The sequence below is a fragment of the Procambarus clarkii genome, chromosome 83, assembly GCF_040958095.1.
Source record: "Procambarus clarkii isolate CNS0578487 chromosome 83, FALCON_Pclarkii_2.0, whole genome shotgun sequence".
Classification (NCBI taxonomy): domain Eukaryota; kingdom Metazoa; phylum Arthropoda; class Malacostraca; order Decapoda; family Cambaridae; genus Procambarus; species Procambarus clarkii.
Genome location: NC_091232.1, coordinates 3,092,084 through 3,118,147, shown reverse-complemented (window position 1 = coordinate 3,118,147; position 26,064 = coordinate 3,092,084). Strand labels below are relative to the sequence as shown.

At 42.6% G+C, this 26,064-nt stretch overlaps 1 protein-coding gene across 1 annotated transcript in view; it reads right to left on the bottom strand.

The window, feature by feature from the left end:
* Positions 1-26,064, bottom strand: part of LOC138358340 (putative proline-rich protein 21) — a 167,752-nt gene that overhangs the window by 13,884 nt on the left and 127,804 nt on the right. Inside the window, exon 3 of the mRNA XM_069316175.1 lies at positions 1-650. This exon is cut by the window's left edge and continues 729 nt beyond it. Coding sequence (XP_069172276.1) covers positions 1-650 — 650 coding nt within the window. The remainder of the gene's footprint in view (positions 651-26,064) is intronic.

Here is a 26,064-nt window from a genome sequence, read left to right as displayed (position 1 = left end):
TGAGAGTAGAGACGTGAGAGTAGAGACGTGAGAGTAGAGACGTGAGAGTAGAGACGTGAGAGTAGAGACGTGAGAGTAGAGACGTGAGAGTAGAGACGTGAGAGTAGAGACGTGAGAGTAGAGACGTGAGGGTAGAGACGTGAGAGTAGAGACGTGAGAGTAGAGACGTGAGGGTAGAGACGTGAGAGTAGAGACGTGAGGGTAGAGACGTGAGAGTAGAGACGTGAGAGTAGAGACGTGAGGGTAGAGACGTGAGAGTAGAGACGTGAGGGTAGAGACGTGAGAGTAGAGACGTGAGAGTAGAGACGTGAGGGTAGAGACGTGAGAGTAGAGACGTGAGGGTAGAGACGTGAGGGTAGAGACGTGAGGGTAGAGACGTGAGAGTAGAGACGTGAGGGTAGAGACGTGAGAGTAGAGACGTGAGGGTAGAGACGTGAGAGTAGAGACGTGAGAGTAGAGACGTGAGAGTAGAGACGTGAGAGTAGAGACGTGAGGGTAGAGACGTGAGAGTAGAGACGTGAGAGTAGAGACGTGAGAGTAGAGACGTGAGAGTAGAGACGTGAGAGGAGGGAAGAGGAGGGAAGAGGAGTAAGAGGAGGGGGAGTAGAGATACGAGAAGAGGAACGTAAAGTCGGGAACAAAAAAGATTACTTCACAACGTTATAGAAACGTGTCCGAAGACTAACCAAAACAATAAAATGATTTATTGTAAATCTAGTACCAGACATCTAGTAAACTGGACATAACCCCAGAATACCACGGGACAGGTTTACAATTACCCAGAGTTTATAATTAAGCCCTGGTGGGTCTGAGCCCCCAAGGCCCGAGACACCACTGCGAGGAAGTACTCAAATATGCGCTCAAAAATAGCGCTCAAGAATCATATTTCCGATAGGCTTCGATGGTTTGAAAAACCGCTTTGGAATTGGGCCAAATGGGACCAATCGCCGTTTTCACTCATTTGCGTATTTTCGGTATAAAAAGTCATAATTTAAAAACCCCAAATATGTAAAGTCACACATAATTCCGCTGGAAAATAACGCTCAAGAGTCATATGAATCATATTTCTGATATCTTGAGATGATTTCGGGGCTTTTTAGTGTCCCCGCGGCCCGGTCCTCGACCAGGCCTCCACCCCCAGGAAGCAGCCCGTGACAGCTGGCTAACACCCAGGTACCTATTTACTGCTAGGTAACAGGGGCATAGGGTGAAAGAAACTCTGTCCATTGTTTCTCGCCGGCGCCTGGGATCGAACCCAGGACCACAGGATCACAAGTCCAGCGTGCTGTCCGCTCGGCCGACCGGCTCCCAGCATAGGCATCGTATTTTGAATAAAAAAAATCCCAAATAGCCAACCAAAAAATTAAAAACTTCTAACTAAAAAAAAAATACAAAAAAGCCAAAGCATAAAAAATTCAAAACCGTCAACAAAAAAGTGCCAAATGGCCAACAAAGAAAAATCCAAAAGCTCCGACGTTTTGCTGGGCGTTTGTCACTTTTTTTTGGGAGGGGGGGAAGGGGGGGGTTACCACTTTTTTTGTTAGGGGTTTGCCACTTTTTTTTATCGGGTTTTGTTCCTTTTTCGTCATATATGAACTGTTGTGTTACTTTTTCATCAAGTCTGAATGATTTCTCAGACTTTTTCATATTATTTGATCAGATACCATCTCTCTCTAGCTTATTAGTGACAACTTAAACCAAAACTAGCTAAATAAACCTAACCAAATCTAAGTAAACCTAACCTAACCTAAGTAACCTAACCTAACCTAACCTAACTTAACCTAACTTAACCAAATCTAAGTAAACCTAACCTAACCTAAGTAACCTAACTTCACCTTGTAACGAAAACAGATTATATATATTTATATATTACACAATCATTTGTATGTAGATTTTGATACTTAACTTTCATAATATTATGCTTACAATAAGCTGTAGAATTGAGGTCATGTTAGTGTATTAACAATTTATTAATCTAGCCTTTGGGTTTGGTATACCATCTTGGTAAGATCTCACTATAAGTGAAAAACAGGAAGGGATAGGGCTCTGAGGTCCAACTGGAACAACGGGTTTAGTCGTAATGGAAGAAATGTTCCTATTCGGCATTTTTCTCGTATCCCTTGACTGCATTTGGCCATCCTCTGGGGCCATTATTGTCACCGCTAGAGACGGCTAGTTTATTGTGCACCCGATACTCATCCTGTGAGCGGTAGCGCAAAAATAATTACAGAGCTCACGAAAGGTGTTAATCAGACCACAGGAGGAATTTTGACATTAACAATTACGTCTAATCTGCTCACTTTATATTTTAATGAGAGCTAGAACCGAACTTTATGCATTGTAAAATCTATATATTATACAGTGGAGGAAGGTGTTTGGTTAAAATCTAAAATAATGTTAAATATTGGAGATCACAGGATAACAGAAGAGCTGCTGTTTATGGTGATTAGTCTACGACATTATACAACTTATACATTAAGTGAGCCTGAAATAATTCAGCTGTCCATTGCAGGATTTTCAATAAATTTAAGGGCTACAGGGATAGCTAACAGCTTAACTTGCAATGTGGATACCCAATTATAGACTCTTACATTCTTTTCAATTGTGGTTCCATCGGGTTGATGAACAGTAATGTCAGCCCCTGTCAGACCCTCCCTGAACACGAACTGATTGGTGTTATAGATTCAGCTACTCGGAACAAGTTCCATGTAGCACGGGCTATGGTGAGCTCGTAACTTACCTGGCACAGGAGCGGTGCCAGTAGCACGGGCTATGGTGAGCCCGTAACTTACCTGGCACAGGAGCGGTGCCGCGACGAACTGAGTGATCCGTAGGTATATATAAGGCCTGTGTGGTGTTGTTCTCTGTCGGTAGTGATTTGAGCGGGAGAATTGTGTGCGGTTTGTTTCATGGTAGAGGCATATAGGCGTCAGAATATACTCACCTATTTGTGCTTGCGGGGGTTGAGCTCTGGCTCTTTGGTCCCGCCTCTCAACTGGTGTACAGATGCCTGAGTCTACTGGGCTCTATCATGTCAGGACGAACTAATGCTACCATAGTCAAATTAGCGACTATAGGGAGACGATGAGTTCGGCCCCCCCCCCCCGAACTCAACGTCTCACCTTCATCACAATCTTCACTATCCCCAATCACTGTTCCCTTCCCTTTATCATCATTTCCTCACCAACGGAATCATTACTCGTCGCCCTCTTCCATTCACTCGCCATATTTCCTGCCCCAATCACCCCCCACATGAAGTTCTACCCCCTGTCCCCCCTCCAGACCCCAGAACCCCCCCCCAACACCATGGGTCCCCGCCCCCCTCACCATATCTCACCGTATGTGTACAGTAAAGAATCAAGTGTTATAAATTTAGCTTCGTAGCCAATAATAATAAAAAATAAACAAAATATAAGCTCGGTTGGCTTCTTATTTTCTGACCAAGACATCAAAGTCAAATAAACGACTATTCACAGCATTATTAATATATGCAACTGCCCATATAATACTCAATCAAATAAACGTTTCCTTCACATGCAACGTTTCCACTAACCAGGTAACGTTTCCCCAACAAAAACCGATATCACTTGAAAAATTGAGTTAATCTGTTAATATTAACATATATACTCAAATATATCTCGTATTTTAACGTTAATGTTTCGCTGCAAATACGGAGACGCCGACGTTTTCCAGAGGAGGAAAATATGAGAAGAAAGAATTCTGGAGCTGCAAGAGAAAGCCAAAATAAAACTCACGATCTTGGAAACTCAAAGACCAAATATAATTTTGATGGAGCGAAGACAGAGTCAGAAAACAGAAGACTCGTGGGTCAGAGAACTTGGTCATATACAGTGGAGTGGAAACATGGGGAAAGGTGGGGATGGGAGGGGGAATAGTATCCATGTTCTCTCCTACACCCTCACGTGTTCTCTTGTTCTCTTGTTCACTCGTTCTCTCATTTTCTATATTTTTATAAATAACTCAATGTGCACAGCAATTTATATATTTTATATGCACCTTGTTCATTCTTTATAGCTCCTCCATCACCCCATAAAGCTGCCTCTATCTAGTCTGTCTCCCACTCCACAAACTCCACACCATCAGCTGCACTAAACTCTAGTGTATTCCACTCTTTAGACCCCTCTTTCCCTCTCCCTCGCCTCTATACCACTCCACACACTCCACTACATTAGCAGCCTCAACCCCCTAGTATATACCACTTGCCAAGCCTCCCTCCCTCTCTCTCTCTCTCTCTCTCTCTCTCTCTCTCTCTCTCTCTCTCTCTCTCTCTCTCTCTCTCTCTCTCTCTCTCTCCTGTCATACTACACAATTCCACTTCATCAGGTGCTGTTATCCACAGTGTATGCCACTCCACAACTCCCCCTTGTCTATGCCACTAGCAAAAAACACACAGTAAACACACTGAATATATCGTACTAAACCATCACTGGCGTTTAATTCACGTCTGCTGCTTCTTTCCCTTCCTGGGTCAGAGGATATGTTTGGAATGGTTATACTCATGTTTATATAATGATCTCCGAGACTCAAAGCGTTTATCAGAATACTTAAATGTTTATGGGTTCGAATTGCGTGCGTGTGGTGTGGTTGGCGTGTGTATGTGTAAGGTAATTGTGTGTTTGTGTGGAGTTGGAGTGGGTGGAGAGATGTGTAGAGGAGTGTATGAGAGATGGTGTATCAGTGACTCCTCAGTGTCCTCATACGAACGTTGTGATCGACATATTAATCTATAGATTTATTTTCTTATACAACTCAGCCTATTCTCACGATTTGATAATGGGTGTGATTTGTACACTTCCATTATACCCTATTGAGGCCAACTGTCATTAATCCAGGGATGTGTACCGATTCAGTTCTCTTATTTCCACTAAAGTCATTCAATTTGTATAATTATATTCAGACCATACGAATATTGATGCACTTATTGACCAAATGATTCCTCAAACTGCACAAGGAATGAAGTGCTCTAAGACGTAGGTTTTCATCAATTTCTGTCTAAATTTGACCAAATTTGATGATTTTTTTTTGCAGGGCAATTCCTCTGCGGGCCCTAAGCCTCTGGCTGGCCCACTAAGTGTTGCTTGTGTCTGTTTTACTTGGGCGGAGTATGAGTATTTATGACTCATGTGACGATTTTGACTGGGGTTAGTTATTATTTAAACCGAGGTGAGTGACTATTTTGTCCAAGGTGGGTGACTATTTTGTCCAAGGTGGGTGATGGATTTCGCCTGAAGATATTATTGACTTATTCATCACATACATCCGCATTTCACTTTCTATCAAATTGGATTAGTTTTGATGATTTCTCGGTGTTCAACAAAGGTTTCATTATAGTTTTTGAACCACGCAAGAACAAATAAATAATTTGCATTCCAGTGACACTTAAATACGAAAACAAATAAAATAAATCATTTGAAAAGCTTGTCAAAATATCACTTATAATAAATTTTTTTGATATATAATATATTAACAGACATTTTGTTTCATTCCTCCAATCACGATGCAAAAATTCTTGAGAAAAACCACGATAAAAACTCCTTGGACCAGATTCACGAAAGCACTTACGCAAACACTTACGAACCTGTACATCTTTTCTCAATCTTTGGCGGCTTTGTTTCCAATTATTAAACAGTTAATGACCTCCGAAGCACCAGGAGGCTGTTTATAACAATAACAACAGTTGATTGGCAAGTTTTCATGCTTATAAACTGTTTAATAAATGTAACCAAAGCCGTCAAAGATTGAGGAAAGATGTACACGTTCGTAAGTGCTTGCGTAAGTGCTTTCGTGAATCTGGCCCCTGGTCTTTGTAGATTAATCAAAGGAACAGTGTAAACTCTTCAACTATATAACAACCAAAGGATAATGTGAAGTTCTCGGCACCGAACAGCGATCAAAATAGCAGTGCTATCTCTCCTTGCTATCTCTCCTCAGTTTGTTATATTCATAACAATCTGAGAAGCAGTGTATAAACACCCAGACACCGAGTACAGCCCAAACTGTGTCCCTAGTATCTTACCTTGGAGTTGTTCCGGGGCTTAGCGTCCCCGCGGCCCGGTCATCAACCAGGCCTCCTCGTTGCTGGACTGGTCACGTATGAATCACAGCCTGGTTGATAAGGTATCCTTTAGAGGTAGCCACATATAGTGAACCAACATTACAACCCACACGAGAAAGAAGCACTCCCTCCTTCCTTAAATACCCTCCAATGCACACGTAGTCAAAATCAACCCGAAAAAAGCAATAAAGAATATCGAGCAGGTATTGTCTGGTATTGCAAAGCGGTTCAGCCAGTCATTTTATACGCGTGTTTGCTGTTAGGCCACAACCGAGGGAGATTGAAGGTGGAGTCAACACGACCAGTAAACAACAAGGAGAGAGTGAACAGTGTTGGTGGTGGGGGGAGATCACGAGTGAACACGAGCGAGCTGACACAAGGGGTTCACGAGCTAGTGAACCCAGACGAGTGAACTCTAGCGAGTAAATAGAGGAATGATATACAAGAACGTGGTCACAGGGATGGGAAACAGAAGTAATACGAGACAATAAGCACATTAGAGTGTTCTGAACACCTGGATGTTCTGCACACATATCTGTTCTACCCACACCTGTCTGTTCTGAACATACGGGTGTATTAGCTCGGGACACAGCAGTTCGTCCTAATTAACAAGAGTCAAATGCTCGTTTATCCAGTCGCCAAAACCGCTGAATAATGAATGAATCACGTTGCAAATGCTCACATTTTTATACATATTTGTACAGTGGATAATTATTTGCAGTTGCCATGTTTCGTACATATCTGCACACACACACACACACACCTGCGTAAAGACCTCACGTACACACAATGTTCACACACACACACATGCACACACACCAAGGAAAATGTTACTAAGCAAAAAAATATGCAAGTTTGCGTCAAGAAAGGATAAATAAGATAAATAATGAAAAATACAATGACCCAGGTCGAAGGCGCGCGTCTGGGGTCACCCAGGACACTAGTTCGATCCTGTCGTCTTCTTCCAAAGATTTTCTCGCGGATAAGTCAGCCCGTCCTCATAAACAAATGGCCAAAGTTCATTCCATTCATCCGCCAAACCCTCTGTTTATGAATGAAAAATGGTTTACACACGACTGATGACGTCCGAACACTTTTCGAACAAGTGCTTCGCTGACGACTTTTGTTCGAACCACAACGCTTCACCCACGTACTACAAATCAGCCAGTCCTCCAAATAACGACCCAAAAGTGATTCCATGCACCCGCCAAACCCCCTGTTTATGAATGAATAACGGTTTACACACGACTCACAACTGATTTCCTTCGAACACTATGGGAACAAGTGCTTCACAGACGAATTTTGTTCGAACCACAACGCTGTAAATGCTTCACCCACGTACTACAAATACAAATAATCGCCAACAGAACCAAAACACCTAACCTAATTTATGCCTATATATGCACAATATGCTATTATAATGTTAATTTATATTTGAGAAAATTTCTATTTTGAATAAACAAAATGTTAAAATTTATGAATGCGTCTGTGGGGTCGACCGCTGGATGTAATGGACTTGAGTCGAGGACGAGTTGTACAAATACAAATAATCGCCAACAGAACCTAAACACCTAACTTAACATAAGCTACCCAGTGCCTAAATATGTACAATATGCTAATATAACAATATTAATTTATATTTGAGAAAAATTCCTATTTTGAATGAACAGCATGTTAAAATTTAAGAATGTGTCTTTGGGGTCGACTGCGTGATGGAATGGACTTGGACACTGGACAGGTTGGATAAATATCTCCAGCTGCATCTCTGTTCCAACTCTCGCTGGACGTTGATTCCTGTACGCGACCTGTCATTAATTTCTAACTCACATTTTTACCTTAAAAAACCTTAACCTAACCTACTCTACCTAAGCTTAACCTAATCTAACCTATGCGACCCAACCTACACTAACCAAAGAAAACCGGACCTAATCTAGCCTAAACTAAAGTACCCGACCTAACGTATCCGACCTAATTTATACTATGCTAACCTATCTTGAGATGATTTCGGGGCTTTAGTGTCCCCGCGGCCCGGTCCTCGACCAGGCCTCCACCCCCAGGAAGCAGCCCGTGACAGCTGACTAACTCCCAGGTACCTATTTACTGCTAGGTAACAGGGGCATTCAGGGTGAAAGAAACTTTGCCCATTTGTTTCTGCCTCGTGCGGGAATCGAACCCGCGCCACATAATTACGAGTCCTGCGCGCTATCCACCAGGCTACGAGGCCCCTGTAACAATGTACCTAACGTACCTCCTCCCTGTACCTAATGTAACAACCCTAAAAAAAACGCAGCCTAACGAACTAAATCTAAACTAACCATCCATCCCAACAAGTCTAAGTCATCCTGAGAGTCACAAAGAAGCCTGTTGGCTGGTTGGAAGGTGTTAGCAAGATGTATACAGACATAAAAGCCATAATAACCCCCGCACTAGCTGCCTGAGGCACCAACAGATCTGACCATCAGCAGAAGGCGTGCCAGAAGACCTTGCCCTCCCTCCCCCCCCTCCCTGTATATATGCCTCCTCCACGCATTGTTTCTATTTAAATGTAAATAAAAGATCCACCGCCAGACAATTACGTGCTCCCGCGATGGCAATACTTGGGAGCGAGAGGGCGCCATCCTATTCTCTTTTGTTTTCCACACCCCGCTTCGTTTACTTTATCACTGGGGGTTAGGAGAGAGGAAGGAGGTGCAGGGGTTGTGCAGCCTGCCTTATAGTTTCTTATCCGGTCTCCTCGACGGTGTGGATTCTGAAGGGCCGGTTGCACACACCCTGGGGAGATGGCTTATTTTGGGACCTTCTCTGAGGGCAACACTGATATTATTTTTGGATAAAAATACCCACAGTAATTGTGTATTTTTTATGTAAAGATTTGAAACTAAGTCTTTTGCACTCTTCTGAGTGCATTGTGGAGGTCTGAGTATATGGTTAGAGTGAGACTTAGTCGTTGAGATGTGGCTCGTCCTGATTACATACTGATATAAGTTCCACAGGCGAGTCCGACAGTCTTGTAGCCTCAAACCTTAACCTAAAATACACAAATACATTACTGTGGTTTTTTTATCCTTTATTATTATGCTTGTGATAAGACATTACCATTACTTATATTATTATTATTATTATATTAGAATACAATTTATTATCATATTATAATACAAATTATTATTATTGAGAAAATCCCCTAGGGCTGTGAGGTGGACACGAACCTGCGACCAAGGTATTGTCCGCTGCATATGCTACCACTGGACCACCGACCTTGTTAAAACAGTCTTACACCCGTATATTAACAGGTCAGGTGTGGTACAGTGGTAGAGTAAGGTGGATTTTCTCATTGATGTATATCAACGTTATCTTGAGATGATTTCAGGGCTATTTAGTGTCCCCGCGGCCCGGTCCTCGACCAGGCCTCCACCCCCAGGAAGCCGCCCGTGACAGCTGACTAACACCCAGGTACCTATTTACTGCTAGGTAACAGGGGCATAGGGTGAAAGAAACTCTGCCCATTGTTTCTCGCCGGCGCCTGGGATCGAACCCAGGACCACAGGATCACAAGTCCAGCATGCTGTCCACTCGGCCGACCGGCTCCCTCCCCCGACCCGAAAATCCCCCGACGTTAGGGGGATTTTCTGTGTATTATTATTATTATTTAACACGTGTTGATTACGTGATTAAAACTTTCATAGGAATTCATCCCATGCATGACTGCACATCACATGACAGCGCACAACCGCTTCTGACAATATAAAGCCGGAATTTAAAATCGTTAAAGAAGGAAATAAAATTAGTTTGTAAAATATCAAATAAAACTTGGTAATCGCGACTCGCGGATAGAGTGAGTCTCCTGGATAGAGTGAGTCTCGATTTCTCGCGGACAGTTGAGAAAATAGAGCTAGAGTTCCAGCTAGTTATCCTGACCACATACAACCCCGCTCCTGTGCCAGGTAAGTCCACAACGGGATCACCATAGCCCGTGCTACTTGGAATTTTTTTGTTCCCAGTACCTGAATTTAAAACAAAAACAACCTGTCTCTGGCATTCGCGACGTTTGTGTGAAGGGTTGAAACGTTAAATCAGGAAAAGAAGTTTAATAATATTATTTTCTTTCAGTATATTCGAATAACCTCGTAGATATATTTACAAGAACGACACATACTAATGAGTGTGTATGTTCGTTTAGATATACACAATTACCTGCCTATAACTGTAACAATAAGAAATTTTGTATTATGTATTCTTGCGTGTGCCAATTTTCATTTACACAGAGAGGTTTATTCAGGGGGGCATAAATTGAATATAATTGTCCATTTAATACATAAACGCTTTCCCGTAAATGAACATGATAATAACATCCTTAATTTTTATATATAGCCTAATACTAATGAGGCTGCATAAATTTTGATAATGTGCTTCCAACCACGAGTTCTCTGCAAATGCGTTTTACTGCAATACACGATAATGCATAATCTTGTATGCCAAGTGCGAGTGTGTGTGCGTGTGAGTGCGTGTGTGTATGTGTGTGTGTGTGTACTCGCCTAGTTATGTTTGCGGGGGTTGAGCTCTGGCTCTTTGGTCACGCCTCACAACCGTCAATCAACTGGTGTACAGGTTCCTGAGCCTATTGAGCTCTATCATATCTACACTTGAAACTGTGTATGGAGTCAGCCTCCACCACATCACTTCCTAATGCGTTCCATTTGTCAACCACTCTAGCGCTAAAAAAATTCTTTCTAATATCTCTGTGGCTCATTTGGGCACTCAGTTTCCACCTGTGTCCCCTAGTGCGTGTGCCCCTTGTGTTAAATAGCCTGTCTTTGTGTGTGTACTCACCTATATGTACTCACCTATATGTGCTTGCAGGATCGAGCATTGACTCTTGGATCCCGCCTTTCTAGCTATCGGTTGTTTACAGCAATGACTCCTGTCCCATTTCCCTATCATACCTAGTTTTAAAAGTATGAATAGTATTTGCTTCCACAACCTGTTCCCCAAGTGCATTCCATTTTTCTACTACTCTCACGCTAAAAGAAAACTTCCTAACATCTCTCTGACTCATCTGAGTTTCCAGTTTCCACCCATGTCCCCTCGTTCTGTTATTATTACGTGTGAACATTTCATCTATTTCCACTTTGTCAATTCCCCTGAGTATTTTATATGTCCCTATCATATCTCCTCTCTCCCTTCTTTTCTCTAGTGTCGTAAGGTTCAGTTCCTTCAGCCGCTCTTCATATCCCATCCCTCGTAGCTCTGGGACAAGCCTCGTCGCAAACCTCTGAACCTTCTCCAGTTTCTTTATGTGTTTCTTCAGGTGGGGGCTCCATGTGTGTGTGTGTGTGTGTGTGTGTGTGTGTGTGTGTGTGTGTGTGTGTGTGTGTGTGTGTATGTGTGTGTGTGTATATATCTACACATTCTCTGTGCAATCTGCCGTTCCAACAACCGCTGTTCACAGAACACGGGTTGTAGTTCATCAGAGAGAATTCTCTTTTATTTTTTTAACTTGTTGAAACATTCTATTTAATTTCCGTCACCTGCACTGGGTAACATTTCCATTTAATTATTTAGGAACACTAATAGCATTTCTCTTTTTGGGTAATTATCATCCGGTATTGATGATATACAGGAGGTTGACAGACGCCTGTGTTACTAATGATTAATGATGATTTATGATGATTTATGATGACGGTGGCGATGATAATTGCTGTTGTAGTTGCTTCAATTAATGTTGTTAGCGAAGTGGCCGTAGCGCAGTGGTCAGCGCCGTTTGGTCACAACCGTAAGGCTCCGGTTACATTTCTTTGGCAGGACAGAGAAGTTGAAACACATTTTGCTTCACTTGAAGCCTCTGATGTTCGCCTAGCAGTATATATGTAAGTAGAATATATATATATATATATATATATATATATATATATATATATATATATATATATATATATATATATATATATAGGGAGTCATAGGGAGTCACTGGTGCCATAGGGAGGCACTGGTGCCATAGGCATAACGAGCCCAATCATTATCATCAATGAATATGTGATGAATTTCTCCGCATATCTTTCCTGTTCTCCAATTCTGTTCGAATCTTGCTTTATCTTGATATCTTCACTAACGTATTTCATCTTCTTAGGAATTATACGTGTTCTAAATTACGTTTTCTATAGTTTTCCGTATTTGGACATAATTTCAATTGAATGTAATCTGGCGTCAATTAATTATCCCAGCTCCCAGGTAACTGGGACCCCTCCCATGTTGCTCTGTGGCGCTACACTCGTCCTGTCAGTCACTGTAATTATTTTCTGTGTCTTTCTGCTTGACAGTTAATGAAACACCGGCAGTAGGCAATTTTTCCCAGTCATTCGGCATGATTATTTCCCAAAATTAAAAAAAAATGGACACTGCGTATCCACGGCTGTATATCATCCCACGTTGGTGGGGGATGATGAGTGAGTGTGGGTGTGATTACTGTTTGTATATACAGAATGGAGCTATTAGCTCTTGGACCCCGCCTTTCTAATCAATTTATTTTTCCTCTATTATGTCTACTACATATATTTCTACCTAACACATACACACACACATATACACACACACAGGAAGCAGGCTGTAGCAGCTGTCTAACTACCAGGTGCCTATTTACTGTCAGGTGAACAGGAGCATCAGGGTGAAAGAAACTCTGCCCATTTGTTTCTACCTCTGGCCGGGGTAGAACCCTCATCACGGCGCTTGTGATTTGTTCATTTGATATATCACGCTATTGTGATTTTCTGAGTGTCTATTTGTTTCCGCCTCCGCCGGGGATCGAACCCAGGCCCTTAGGATTACGACCCCAGAGCGATGTCCACTGAGTCGCAAGGCGCCCCCCTCTTCCCAAGTGTGTAGGGGGGAGGGGGGGGGGTTTCTAAGGGAAGGGAACTATCAGGAGAAAGCGCCAAGCCATTACGACTATATAGCGCTTGGAAGGGGTCTGGATAAGGTTTTGGGATGGGACGGGGGGAAGGAATGGTGCCCAACCCCTTGGACGGTCGGGGATCGAACACCGACCTGCATGAAGCGAGACCGTCGCTCTACCGTCCAGCCCAAGTGGTTGGGCATGGGGGGGTTCTAAGACATCGTCTTCCCGTGTTGCTGGTGATGGTAAGTCTGTCTGTATGTGTAAAGTACTGGAGGCATCACTAGCCATCTCTCCTATGCTGCTGATGATAACAGGTGTATGTTGTGTGTGTGTCATGTAATAGAGGCAAAAGCGTTCCGACATGAAATGCAAATAAATGTACCAACTCCATGAACTGTTTTGTTTAGAATTTTACTCTGAGTGAAGTGAGTTTGGTACTAGGCAATTATAAACTTTTGTATTTCCGTGATATTTTCACCACTTTTTCTATGTTTACAGGTGAGTGCTCTTTATCCAATTTGCATAAACACTTCATCCGTCAGAAAATGCAAACTAGTGTTTTTCATTTTAATTGATATTTTGTTTACTGTGAGTTTAACTTAGTTACAATTATTTTATTCCTTTGTATCCTTTTAAAGGTAAGTTATAGATAATCTTATTATTGTAAAACTGTTTTAAATACTGAAAAACAAAATTGTGAAACCAGATATACAAGCACACACTCTCTATCTCTCCTTGTGTAGTTTAAGATTATTGTTCATTACGGGTTATGCTAGAGTTTCTAATGGAACTGTTATCTTGAGGTTATCTCGAGATGATTCTAATGGAACTGTTATCTTGAGGTTATCTCGAGATGATTCTAATGGAACTGTTATCTTGAGGTTATCTCGAGATGATTCAATGGAACTGTTATCTTGAGGTTATCTCGAGATGATTCTAATGGAACTGTTATCTTGAGGTTATCTCGAGATGATTCTAATGGAACTGTTATCTTGAGGTTATCTCGAGATGATTTCGGGGCTTTTTAGTGTCCCCGCGGCCCGGTCCTCGACCAGGCCTCCACCCCTAGGAAGCAGCCCGTGACAGCTGACTAACACCCAGGTACCTATTATACTGCTAGGTAACAGGGGCATAGGGTGAAAGAAACTCTGCCCAATGTTTCTCGCCGGCGCCTGGGATCGAACCCAGGACCACAGGATCACAAGTCCAGCGTGCTGTCCGGTCGGCCGACCGGCTCCCTACTGTGAGCTAAGAACTATTATCCAACTTATTTTTAAGTTACAATGTTTGCTTAAACACGTATTTACATACTAAGAGGACGTGTTCGAAGTGTAAGTGAGCCTAGAAACGGGGATGTTCGTGGGTGTGAGCGTCTTGTGTTGTGGTCGCCAACTGCTGGCTGTCCACTAAGATGAGATGGAGCAGACCTTGAGAGCGTTGGCCACCTTAAGAGCTTTATATAACAGTAAGCATCTCTCCAATGTTGAAGACTTTTGACACCACGTGAGTTGGACGGTAGAGCGATGGTCTCGCTTCATGCTGGTCGGCGTTCAATCCCCCAACCGTTCAAATAAGTGGTTGGGCACCATTTCTTTTCCTCCTCTCCGTCCCATCCCAAATCCTTATCCTGACCTCTTCCAAGTGCTATATGGCACTTTCTCCTCATAGTTCCCTTCCCTTATGACGTACCAACCAGAGGAACAAGAACAGGTCAAGACTAGTCAAGGGTCAAGACTAGTCAAGGGTTAAGACTAGTCAAGGGTCAAGACTAGTCAAGGGTCAAGACTAGTCAAGGGTCAAGACTAGTGAAGGGTCAAGACTAGTCAGGGGTCAAGACTAGTCAAGGGTCAAGACTAGTCAAGGGTGAAGACTAGTCAAGGGTCAAGACTAGTCAGGGGTCAAGACTAGTCAAGGGTCAAGACTAGTCAAGAGTCAAGACTAGTCAAGGGTCAAGACTTCTCCCTTGATTTTCTACCTTGACCAGATATAGTATAAATTACACCTAGCAAGTAACTATATTAATAAACTTAATACTGGAACAAATCCACAAGGGCCGTGACGAGGATTCGAACCTGCGTCCGGGAGCATCCCAGACACTGCCTTAATCGACTGAGCTACGACAGGGTAAAAAGGGTTGAAACCAAAGTTCTACTGAACTTACTGGAAGTCAAGCAAGCAGAGAAGCAGTTTTAACAAACAACAGAACCACGGCCACGGAAACTGAAGGACAATCAAATCCCCTTGGATCTTAAGGGCCATCTCTCCCTCTTACCAACGACTATAAAGGAAGTTTAAACATAAATTGCCTCACGATCCTTCCTATACGTGAGCATCATTTTCCCTGTGAAGGAGACAGTTTTGTGTCCCTACAAGGATAACGAAACGGGGACCGAAGGTGTGGATTTATATGTCTGCGGTGCTGGCTTCTGAATTATTCCATTGTACCAAACATGTTCTGAATTCTGTAACGTTATTCAAGATGTGTGTGTGTGTGTGTGTGAGTGTGTGTGTGTGTGTGTGTGTGTGTGTGTGTGTGTGTGTGGCATCACACACACACACACCTGTGATGCCCTTGGTGGCATCACAGGTGTTGTCAGCCGCACTTTACTGGTGCTGACAGTCGTGGCCCCTCAGGTGATAGTTGTTGGGATTTTTGCAATAATAATGGTGTCATTGGTGGCAGAATTGATGGCTTAACTGGTGGTGGTAGCAGGGTGATGGTGGTTGTAGGGTGCTGGTGGCAGCAGGTTGCTACCACTACCTGCTGACCGCACCCCTGGTAGTAAAGTGATTACCCTGGTGACACTGGTCTGTGACACTGGTCTGTGACACTGGTCTGTGACACTGGTCTGTGACACTGGTCTGTGACACTGGCCTGTGACACTGGTCTGTGACACTGGCCTGTGACACTGGTCTGTGACACTGGTCTGTGACACTGGTCTGTGACACTGGTCTGTGACACTGGCCTGTGACACTGGCCTGTGACACTGGTCTGTGACACTGGTCTGTGACACTGGCCTGTGACACTGGCCTGTGACACTGGCCTGTGACACTGGTCTGTGACACTGGCCTGTGACACTGGCCTGTGACACTGGCCTGTGACACTGGCCTGTGACACTGGCCTGTGACACTGGCCTGTGACACTGGCCTGTGACACTGGCCTGTGACACTGGCCTGTGACACTGGTCTGTGACACTGGTCTGTGACACTGGCCTGTGACACTGGCCTGTGACACTGACAGAATATCTTGTGATGGCAGAAGCGCTGCTTCAATGGTGACAAAAGATGTTATTTACTTTAGGTTCGAGTCGTGGCCAGGGAGGATTGTCAGTGAAGCAATCCTTACCTCTTCCGCCCCTGTTCAACCAGCAGTAAATGGGCCCTTGGTTCTTAACCGATTGGCGGGTCGTGTTCCAGGGAAAACTAGTGGGTAAGGTATACCATTAGCTATGGGAAGGAAAAGCTCTCGACCTACTAATAGGAGTCAGTAGTCGTCTGTTACTGTACCTGTGTAAAAAAAGTCCGTTTTGTTGGCATAGAAGCTGAGACAATCTACACATGGGGCATAGAATCCCTATTATTGATAACTAAGGTAATGTCTTCCGCAGGAAACGGTGCTGAAAGCGACCACTGATAGCCCTGACACTCACGGTGGCACTGGCACCACTGGTGGCACTGACAGCAGCAGCCCTGGACGGAGAGGTGTTAATGGTGGCAGCGTTGGAAGCACCGAGAGAAGGGTACTCGCTCGAGGGCCGCCGCCGAGGGCAAATAAACACGACGCAGACCTGTTTTATGGTCGTCCCTTACAGCTTAGTAATGACCGGAGCTCCAGTGAAAAATAATTTACGGGGCTTACATGGATCATTATATCTTGACTCCTGGTGGATGGTGTGGTGTTGAGGGGTTTATGGCGTGTTGGTGGTCGGGTGGGTTGTGGTGTGGTAGAGGGGTAGAGGGTGGGTTGTGGTGTGGTAGAGGGTGGGTTGTGGTGTGGTAGAGGGGCAGGGGGGTGGGTTGTGGTGTGGTAGAGGGGCAGGAGGGTGGGTTGTGGTGTGGTAGAGGGGCAGGGGGGTGGGTTGTGGTGTGGTAGAGGGGCAGGAGGGTGGGTTGTGGTGTGGTAGAGGGGCAGGGGGGTGGGTTGTGGTGTGGTAGAGGGGCAGGAGGGTGGGTTGTGGTGTGGTAGAGGGGCAGGGGGTGGGTTGTGGTGTGGTGGGTTGTGTTGTACTAGTGCTGTGGGGGGTTTGTGTTGTTATAGAATTGGTGTGAAGTCCTTACAATCCACATACTGAAGTTGTCAGCTAGAAATAATGTGTGTGGGTGCTGGAAGTCGTGGACCAGAGGGAGACAGAGGTACCAAGAACCAGTAGCAAGAGTCACTGGAAGAGTAGCAAGAGTCACTGGAAGAGTAGCAAGAGTCACTGGAAGAGTAGCAAGAGTCACTGGAAGAGTAGCAAGAGTCACTGGAAGAGTAGCAAGAGTCACTGGAAGAGTAGCAAGAGTCACTGGAAGAGTAGCAAGAGTCACTGGAAGAGTAGCAAGAGTCACTGGAAGAGTAGCAAGAGTCACTGGAAGAGTAGCAAGAGTCACTGGAAGAGTAACAGAGTCGAGGCGCCATCTACCCTTTCCCCCAACACTTACAACACCTGTACATCTTCACTGTAATTATTGGAGGCTTTATTTGCATATATTAAACAGTCTACGAGCCTCGAGGCTTCACAACCCAAGTTAATTACTGAAAAACAAATCAACCTCGAAGTGCTTCGGAGCGCATAAACCGTTTAATCATAACTGCGTCATGACAAATTGATGACAATTTGTCATCAATGGAGAAAGTACTCATTGAATCGTACTCAGAACAATGCCACTAGTACTAAATACCCTTTTTCTCTTATTTGTATTGAGAGATAAATGACCGACAGACACAAAAGTTTCGCAAAATCAAGTTGCAAGAGATAACTTGACCATAACTTGACAAGTGATAACTTGACTTGTTCCTTCTATTTGTAAGCAAATAGAAGGAACTCATTCATAGACACACACACACACACACACATCCAATGGGATTCGTGGCTGAGTGGACAGCACTCTGGAGCCGTAGTCCTAAGGGTCCGGGTTCGATTCTCGGCTGAGGCAGAAACAAATGGGCAAAGTTTCTTTCATCCTTGTGCTCCTGTTCACGTAACAGTAAATAGGTACCTGGGAGTTAGACAGCTGCTACGGGCTGCTTCTTATGTGTGTGTGTGTGTGTGTGTGTGTGTGTGTGTGTGTGTGTGTGTGTGTGTGTGTGTGTGTGTGTGTGTGTGTTAGAAATAAATTTATATAGTAGACATAATAGAGGGAAAAATAGATTGGTTGGAAAGATGTCGTCCAAGAGCTAATAGCTCGATTCAGTTGTCACAAATAGTAAATACACATACACACATATTGAGATACAAACACACATACATTGACACACACACACACACAAACACACACACACACACACACACACACACACACACACACACACACACACACACACACACACCACAGAGAGCTTCTCCCTAGTGTCAGGTCATGACACAAACAAGGCATGTAGCGACCGTGTGTTGGGGGTGTGTTGGGGGTGTGTTGGAGGTGTGTTGGGGATCGCTACAGACTAATACCACTTTAGCGCGTTGTCCTCTCCCTCTCCTCCTCCTCCCTCTCCATGGCCTTCAGGGACCCCCTCTCCCTCTACCATGGCAACCAAGGGGTCCCCTCACCCCCCCTCTCTGGTCCAATCCAAGTCCCCCTCTGCCCTCCCCTTCCCCCTGTCTGCCACTGTAAAGTTAGTTTTTTGATGGAGGAAGTTGGTCTTGCCTTGGCCAGGTCAGACCTTTCAGAGGCAGCAAACATATTATTGTGGTTAATTCAGGGAGTCTAAGTTTCCATGGCAACGCTGCTAAGACAGACGTTTCGTACAGTTCCAGGGAAAAGTTTATATATGTAAAATGTTGTTGAATAAGACCGAAAGGGTGAGATTAATAATTCTAACACGAATCTTCTCAATATTTCTTGCGTTTTTCTTTATTGTCGAGGTAATTGAAAAATTAACTCTCCAAAATTCATTTTTAACATTTTTATTTTTAGTCTGACGCCTAAAAGCGTTTCGTAAGGGCTGCTTACATTCTCAAAGACTGGTTTACGCATGACATATATCATGCTTATATTCGTTTTGGGTGAAGTGATATGACAAATGTTTTGGGTTAGGTGACAGAACACGAATCAATGGGTATAAATTAGGTATGAAAAATATTGGTTATGAAATTGGGTATGAAATTTATACCCATTGATTCGTGGTCTGTCACCTAACCCAAAACATTTGTGTCATATCACCTCACCCAAAACGAGTATAAGCATGATATATGTTATGTGTAAACCAGTCTTTGAGAATGTAAGAAGCCCTTACGAAACGCTTTTAGACGTCAGACCAAAAATAAAAATGTAAAAACTGAATTTTGGAGAGTTAATTTTTCAATTACCTCGACAATAAAGAAAAACGTAAGAAATATTGAGAAGATTCGTGTTAGAATTATTAATCTCACCCTTTCGGTCATATTCAACAACATTATATATATATATATATATAAATATATATATATATATATATATATATATATATATATATATATATATATATATATATATATATATATATAAATGCGAACAAGCCTGAATGGTCCCCAGGACATATGCAACTGAAAACTCACACCCCAGAAGTGACTCGAACCCATACTCCCAGAAGCAACGCATCTGGTGTGTACAAGACGCCTTAATCCACTTGACCATCACGACCGGACATAATGAGGTGATAGCCGAGGCTATTTGAACCACCCCACCGCCGGCACTCGGATAGTTATCTTGGGCATAGCATTTTACCAAATCACCTCATTCTTTGGGGCAACACGTGAGGAACACAAATGCGAACAAGCCTGAATGGTCCCCAGGACATATGCTCCTGGGTGTTCCTCACGTGTTGCCCCAAAGAATGAGGTGATTTGGTAAAATGCTATGCCCAAGATAACTATCCGAGTGCCGGCGGTGGGGTGGTTCAAATAGCCTCGGCTATCACCTCATTATGTCCGGTCGTGATGGTCAAGTGGATTAAGGCGTCTTGTACATACCAGATGCGTTGCTTCTGGGAGTATGGGTTCGAGTCACTTCTGGGGTGTGAGTTTTCAGTTATATATATAAATATATATATATATATATATATATATATATATATATATATATATATATATATATATATATATATATATATATATATATATATATATATATATATATATATATACTTCTTTGTTTATTTAGCAGCTGGTTGCTATAGTTGATGAAGCAGCATCAAATGTGAGAGCAGGTTGGCATAGCTTATAAACCATATAATGACCACCAAATATAACCAAACTTTACCTAACCAAACCTTTTCCTCGTCAACTGCTAAACAATTCGTGCACTTGGTGATTGATTTTCAGAAAGTGCCATTCCTTTACTGACAGGAAATTCCTGAATAGTCCAGACATTTATTACCCTTCTTTCTTTACTTCTCCTATTCTTACCCCGCCTTCTTCCTCGCCAACAATTCGCAGACAGCACCAAAATGACAGCCAAATATTTTTTCAATCTCCCTCCCTCAAACACTACTTTCTAGCTTCGCCCTTCAGACCTTCCTGTCAGCCGCCACTCCTCTTCCCCCCCCCCCCCGCACCTTTTCCCGGCCCCGAAAATCTTATATTGTGTTGCCAGGGCTTGGGAGGGGGGGGGGTGTGCATGGACCCATTGTCACTGCCTCCCTGCCTGCCTGCCTGCCTGCCTGCCTGCCTGCCTGCCTGCCTGCCTGCCTGCCTGCCCGACTGCCTACCACCCCTATGGATCTGTCTCTCCCTCCCTCTCTCTCTCTCTCTCTCTCTGTCTTCAATTGTGAAAGCTTGCAAGTCCCCTTTTCTACCCTCTTTCCATCTACTTCTTCTCTTTCACTTACTCCTCTTCCTTATGAAGCTTCCTATTCATTCTTTTCTTTTACTACTTCCTTCACTATTTCTTCCTCTCAGTTATTCTCATCCCCAGCAAATTTCAGCATTTACCATATTTGGTTTTCACATAATTGACTACTCTTAAATATATATATATATATATATATATATATATATATATATATATATATATATATATATATATATATATATATATATTGATATTATCTTTCAGATTTTCGATGTTGCTGGGTGTATGGAGGACACTTTAGATAGGAATGTGGGAAAGTTTTATGATGTGAATAGGGGGACCGAGGAATGAAGGGGGGGGGGGGTAGGAAAGGAGGAGGTGGATAAGCTAGAGCACCAAATTCCACACCTGACGACCGAAATGCATTTTTCATTTCTCCACTGACTGAGAGAAATGTCCCGTACGACAGTAGCAACACTGCCTGACCTCTGGTGTGTACAGATAGAATTAAAAAGATGCTGAATTGAATTGAAAAAACAAATGGCTAATTGGCTTAATATAACTTATATATATATTTGACTGATAACAAAAACATCAAGTCTTATTAATATTAGCTGCTTTACTCAAAGAAAACAAAAAATATATTTATAATTGATGGAAGTAGATAGAATGTTAATGATAAACTCGCGTAGTCAGTGTCAAGAAAGGCCATTTAACTTTCAAAGTTTAGGCACTTACTTAACGTCTCACCCAAATGGTTTAACATTGAGGAGACTGCAGTCAGAGATTCATGTAACATCACACACTTGACTTGCAGGCCAAGGAATTAAACATAATAATAACCGTTCATTAACGAGCAGAGTATGTGTAATTGGGCGGTACACATCTGCGTTACACATCTGAGGTACACATCTGCAGTACACATGTGAGGTAAAGATTTATATTAAGTATATAACCATATCCTGGAGTTCCTCCATTCATATATTTAGCATTTTCTGTGTCACATTTCGTCAATTTCTCCTATTTATCTCCATTTTCACCCTTTTCTCTCTCTCTCTCTCTCTCTCTCTCTCTCTCTCTCTCTCTCTCTCTCTCTCTCTCTCTCTCTCTCTCTCTCTTTTGCAATCTTCGACACCTTATCAAATAGGATAAAAATCCTCATGGGGATAGAGTTATTTATTGAGTGCGAATACCTCACAGCTCTCTGACTCACAGATCTCATAGGTCACTCACCAACTAATTCATCCTCTTCGCGTCCATCTCGCCCAGTTATTCATGAGAGTGACCTTCTTCCTCGTCCTTTTCTCTCTGGCTGCCTCTCACTGAGGCAACTTGCCTCACCAGTAGATAGGCAGTTGAGAGCTGGGACCAAAGAGTCGAAGCTCAACCTCCGCAAACACAACTAGGTGAGTATACATATACACACGCACACACACACAAACACATACTGTCACATACACACACACACACACACACACACACACACACACACACACACACACACACACACACACACACACACACACACACACACACACACACACTCACACACACTCACACACACACAGTAGACTTGCATATATAAAGCAAAACACAGCTTTTTGTACGAAGGTGAAGATAAGAAGCATTGACAAGAGCGTATCAGAGAGACGAAACAGAGAGAAAGAGAGGGAGAGAGAGAGCATCTTCAGCCTCCGTCCGAACCCTTTCAAGCATTGTTCGATCTGCTTACGACATTCCAGGATCAGCAGACAATGCCAGGATGCACCAAAGGGCAGCCCGCAGCATCCTAATCCCCCAATATCACGGGAGTCGACTCTCGACCTCACAGGAAGACCATGCAATACGCGGCCGGAGTGTCACGTGTCCAATACAATCACTATCTCGCATCCATTCCTGAATTTTCTGCCCTGAGACCACGCCTTTGGGGATCATTTACCAATATCATAAATAGCACTAAGGAAGGCTACGTGAGGCCTAAATAGCAAGGGATTTAACGCCCTGCAAATTTCCTTAAAGAGCTTTTAGAATTTTTGGTTTATATATATACCTATAAGGGGTACCACCTCTGGTGCCAGTGTAGGGACCCATAGCCTCGGAGAAGAAAATAAAGAGTACTCAGAGAAGACCTTGTGGATCCTCACTGAACACTTTGATATTTTCTTCTCCTACCACCCCCTATTCTTTTGGTATGTGTGTATATTTATCTAACTTTATTTGAAAATGTCATTACACAAAAAAAGTTACAATATTGATTACAAACTGATATATATATATATATATATATATATATATATATATATATATATATATATATATATATATATATATATATATGCGAACAAGCCTGAACGATCTCCAGGCATATATGCAACTGAAAACTCACACCCCAGAAGTGACTCGAACCCGTATTGCCAGAAGCATGCATCTGATGTACAGGATCCCTTAACCACTCGATCAACACGACCCTTCGCATTTGTGTTCCTCACGTGTGCCCCAAAGAATGAGGTGATTTGATAAAAATACCATGCCCAAGATTACTAACAGAGTGCAGGCGGGGGGGATGGGAATTAGCCTCGGCTACCATCCTCTTTTGTCCAGTCGTGTTGGTCGAGTGGTTAAGGGATCCTGTACATCAGATGCATTGCTTCTGGCAGTATGGTGGGCAGACCTTATAACCAGCCTCCAGGGAGAGACAGGTCACAGATTAAGGAACAAGTCAAGAAGAAAATACTCCCAACTATGGGAGAACAAGAAGGAGATGGAGAAGTTTTGCAAAAACGTTAAATTTTGTGGTTTTTCTACATAAGTTTAAAAAAAATCACTTGATGTGCGTACGTCAGGGTCCGGTCGGCCGAGCGGACAGCACACTGGACTTGTGATCCTGTGGTCCCGGGTTCAATCCCGGGCGCCGGCGAGAAACAATGGGCAGAGTTTCTTTCACCCTATGCTCTTGTTACCTAGCAGTAAAATAGGTACCTGGGTGTTAGTCAGCTGTCACGGGCTGCTTCCTGGGGGTGGAGGCCTGGTCGAGGACCGGGCCGCGGGGACTCTAAAGCCCCGAAATCATCTTAAGATAACGTCTGTAGCCAGAAACATCGGGATCAGGACTCACCAAGCATTTATCCATCATTCCTTTACGAAACCTATACATCTTTACTCCGTCGTGGCGTCACTTTTACATTTATTAAAGAGCTTACGAGCTTCGAAAGTTTAAGGTTATTACTGTTACAGAAACCCTCGTAGTGCTTCGGAGCTCTTAAAAGACTCAATAAATGCCAACAAAGCCGGAGTGATTGAGGAAAGATGTACAGATTTCGTAACCTGAATATAAGATATATACACAAGATTATATACACATCTTATATACAAGATGTATACACAAAGACGTGTATACATCTTTGAATGTACATCTTACGAAGGACATACATTCACATCTTAAATGCCCAAAGGTACGATGAGAGGATTAAGATTTCCAACTAACTTCTTCAAATTAGTGAATTTGTTTAATATTGATGCTAAATAAAGATGCACATTAAAACAAAATTATTTAAAGCTATGAAAGGCAATGCCAATATTTCATAATTGTTTTTAATTATAAACAAACTATATCACTTCACCGAGACGAAATAATGTTTATATAATTGAGTTGCAAATACGAAGCGGCTTACCAGAGCAAACTAATATACAGTAATGGTAATATGCGTTTATGAACGGATATCATAAGTATGCGTCTATAATTCCGGGCTTTCCATTACCTGTGCGGCCATAAGCTTCCTGTAAAAAGCTTCGTTCCCAACTAATGCTGTGATGCGTTTTTTTTTATAAAAACATCAAATCATTATTTTTTGACGTATCAACGAGGTTATTGACACCATCTAAACAGAAGTGCAAGCCTCTTGTACATAGTACAAGAGGCTTGTACTACGTACAAGACTCTTGTACAATGCCAAGAGTACATTTTATACACCTGGCAATAGTACTATTACAAGTACACACATGACACGTTTAATAGTACATTCATACATCAGACGGGAGCAAGTACTTACGTGTCAGGAGACTAGCAGTACATACATACATACATCATACAACAGTGCTAATTTATACATCCATTGGTCAGTACTTTAAACATGTATCTAACAAGAGTATCCTAAACACTCAGATAGAGTTATTAAAGAACAATAACAAAGCTACACAAACATATATATCCAAAAAACACAATAAATAAGAGAGACATCTAAAAAAACAGGATAAAAACCCCCATTATTTGGGAATTTGATGTAAAGATTTACACCAAGTCTTTCACACGCTTCTGAGTGCCTTATCAAGGTCTGAGTGTGTTGTTAAGACGAGACTTACATCTCAACGACTTATGCCGTTATCGTTAAGATGTTGGTCTCCTCCTAACCATATAACTTGACAAAGTCCTCGCCAAAGAGCGAAAGACTTAGTGTAAATCATTACATACAATCATTACAAATCATTGTAAATCATTACAATCCCAAACACATACACGGGTGTTTTTTATCATATGTTATCACGTCTGTGAGAAGACATGACCATTACTTAATCTAAAAAAAAACAACACCTCCTATTTCTGTTCTGAAATATAAAGATAAGCCATATCTAAATTAACTCAAAGTCACAAATTTAGTTCGTAAGTAACTTTATGCAGTGAAAATATAGAAAATTATAGAAAATCATAGAAAATCGGAAAAAATTAAAATTGTAAAATGAAAATTATAGAAATCGGAATTACACCAAATTATTAAATACACCAAATTATTATTTACACCAAATTATTAAAAAAAATTAAAATTGTTAAAATGAAAATTATAGAAATCTGATTTACATCAAAATATCACATTACGACGCCTTGTGCTTACCTAGTTGTGCTTGCTAGAGGGGGGGGGAGGTAGAGCTTCGGCTCTTGGGACCCGCCTTGGGTGAACAGTGTAGCATTCACAGAAAACGAAATTTAAACCAACATGAACACTGAAATAGCACGAAGCAATATAGGAGTTTCCGGAAGTGTGGAGGTAAATCGCGTTTGATACTCGATTCATATTTTATCCAATCACTTGAGGCGTGACAAATCCACCGTACCAAAGTGGCTTGAAACTGCGAGGCT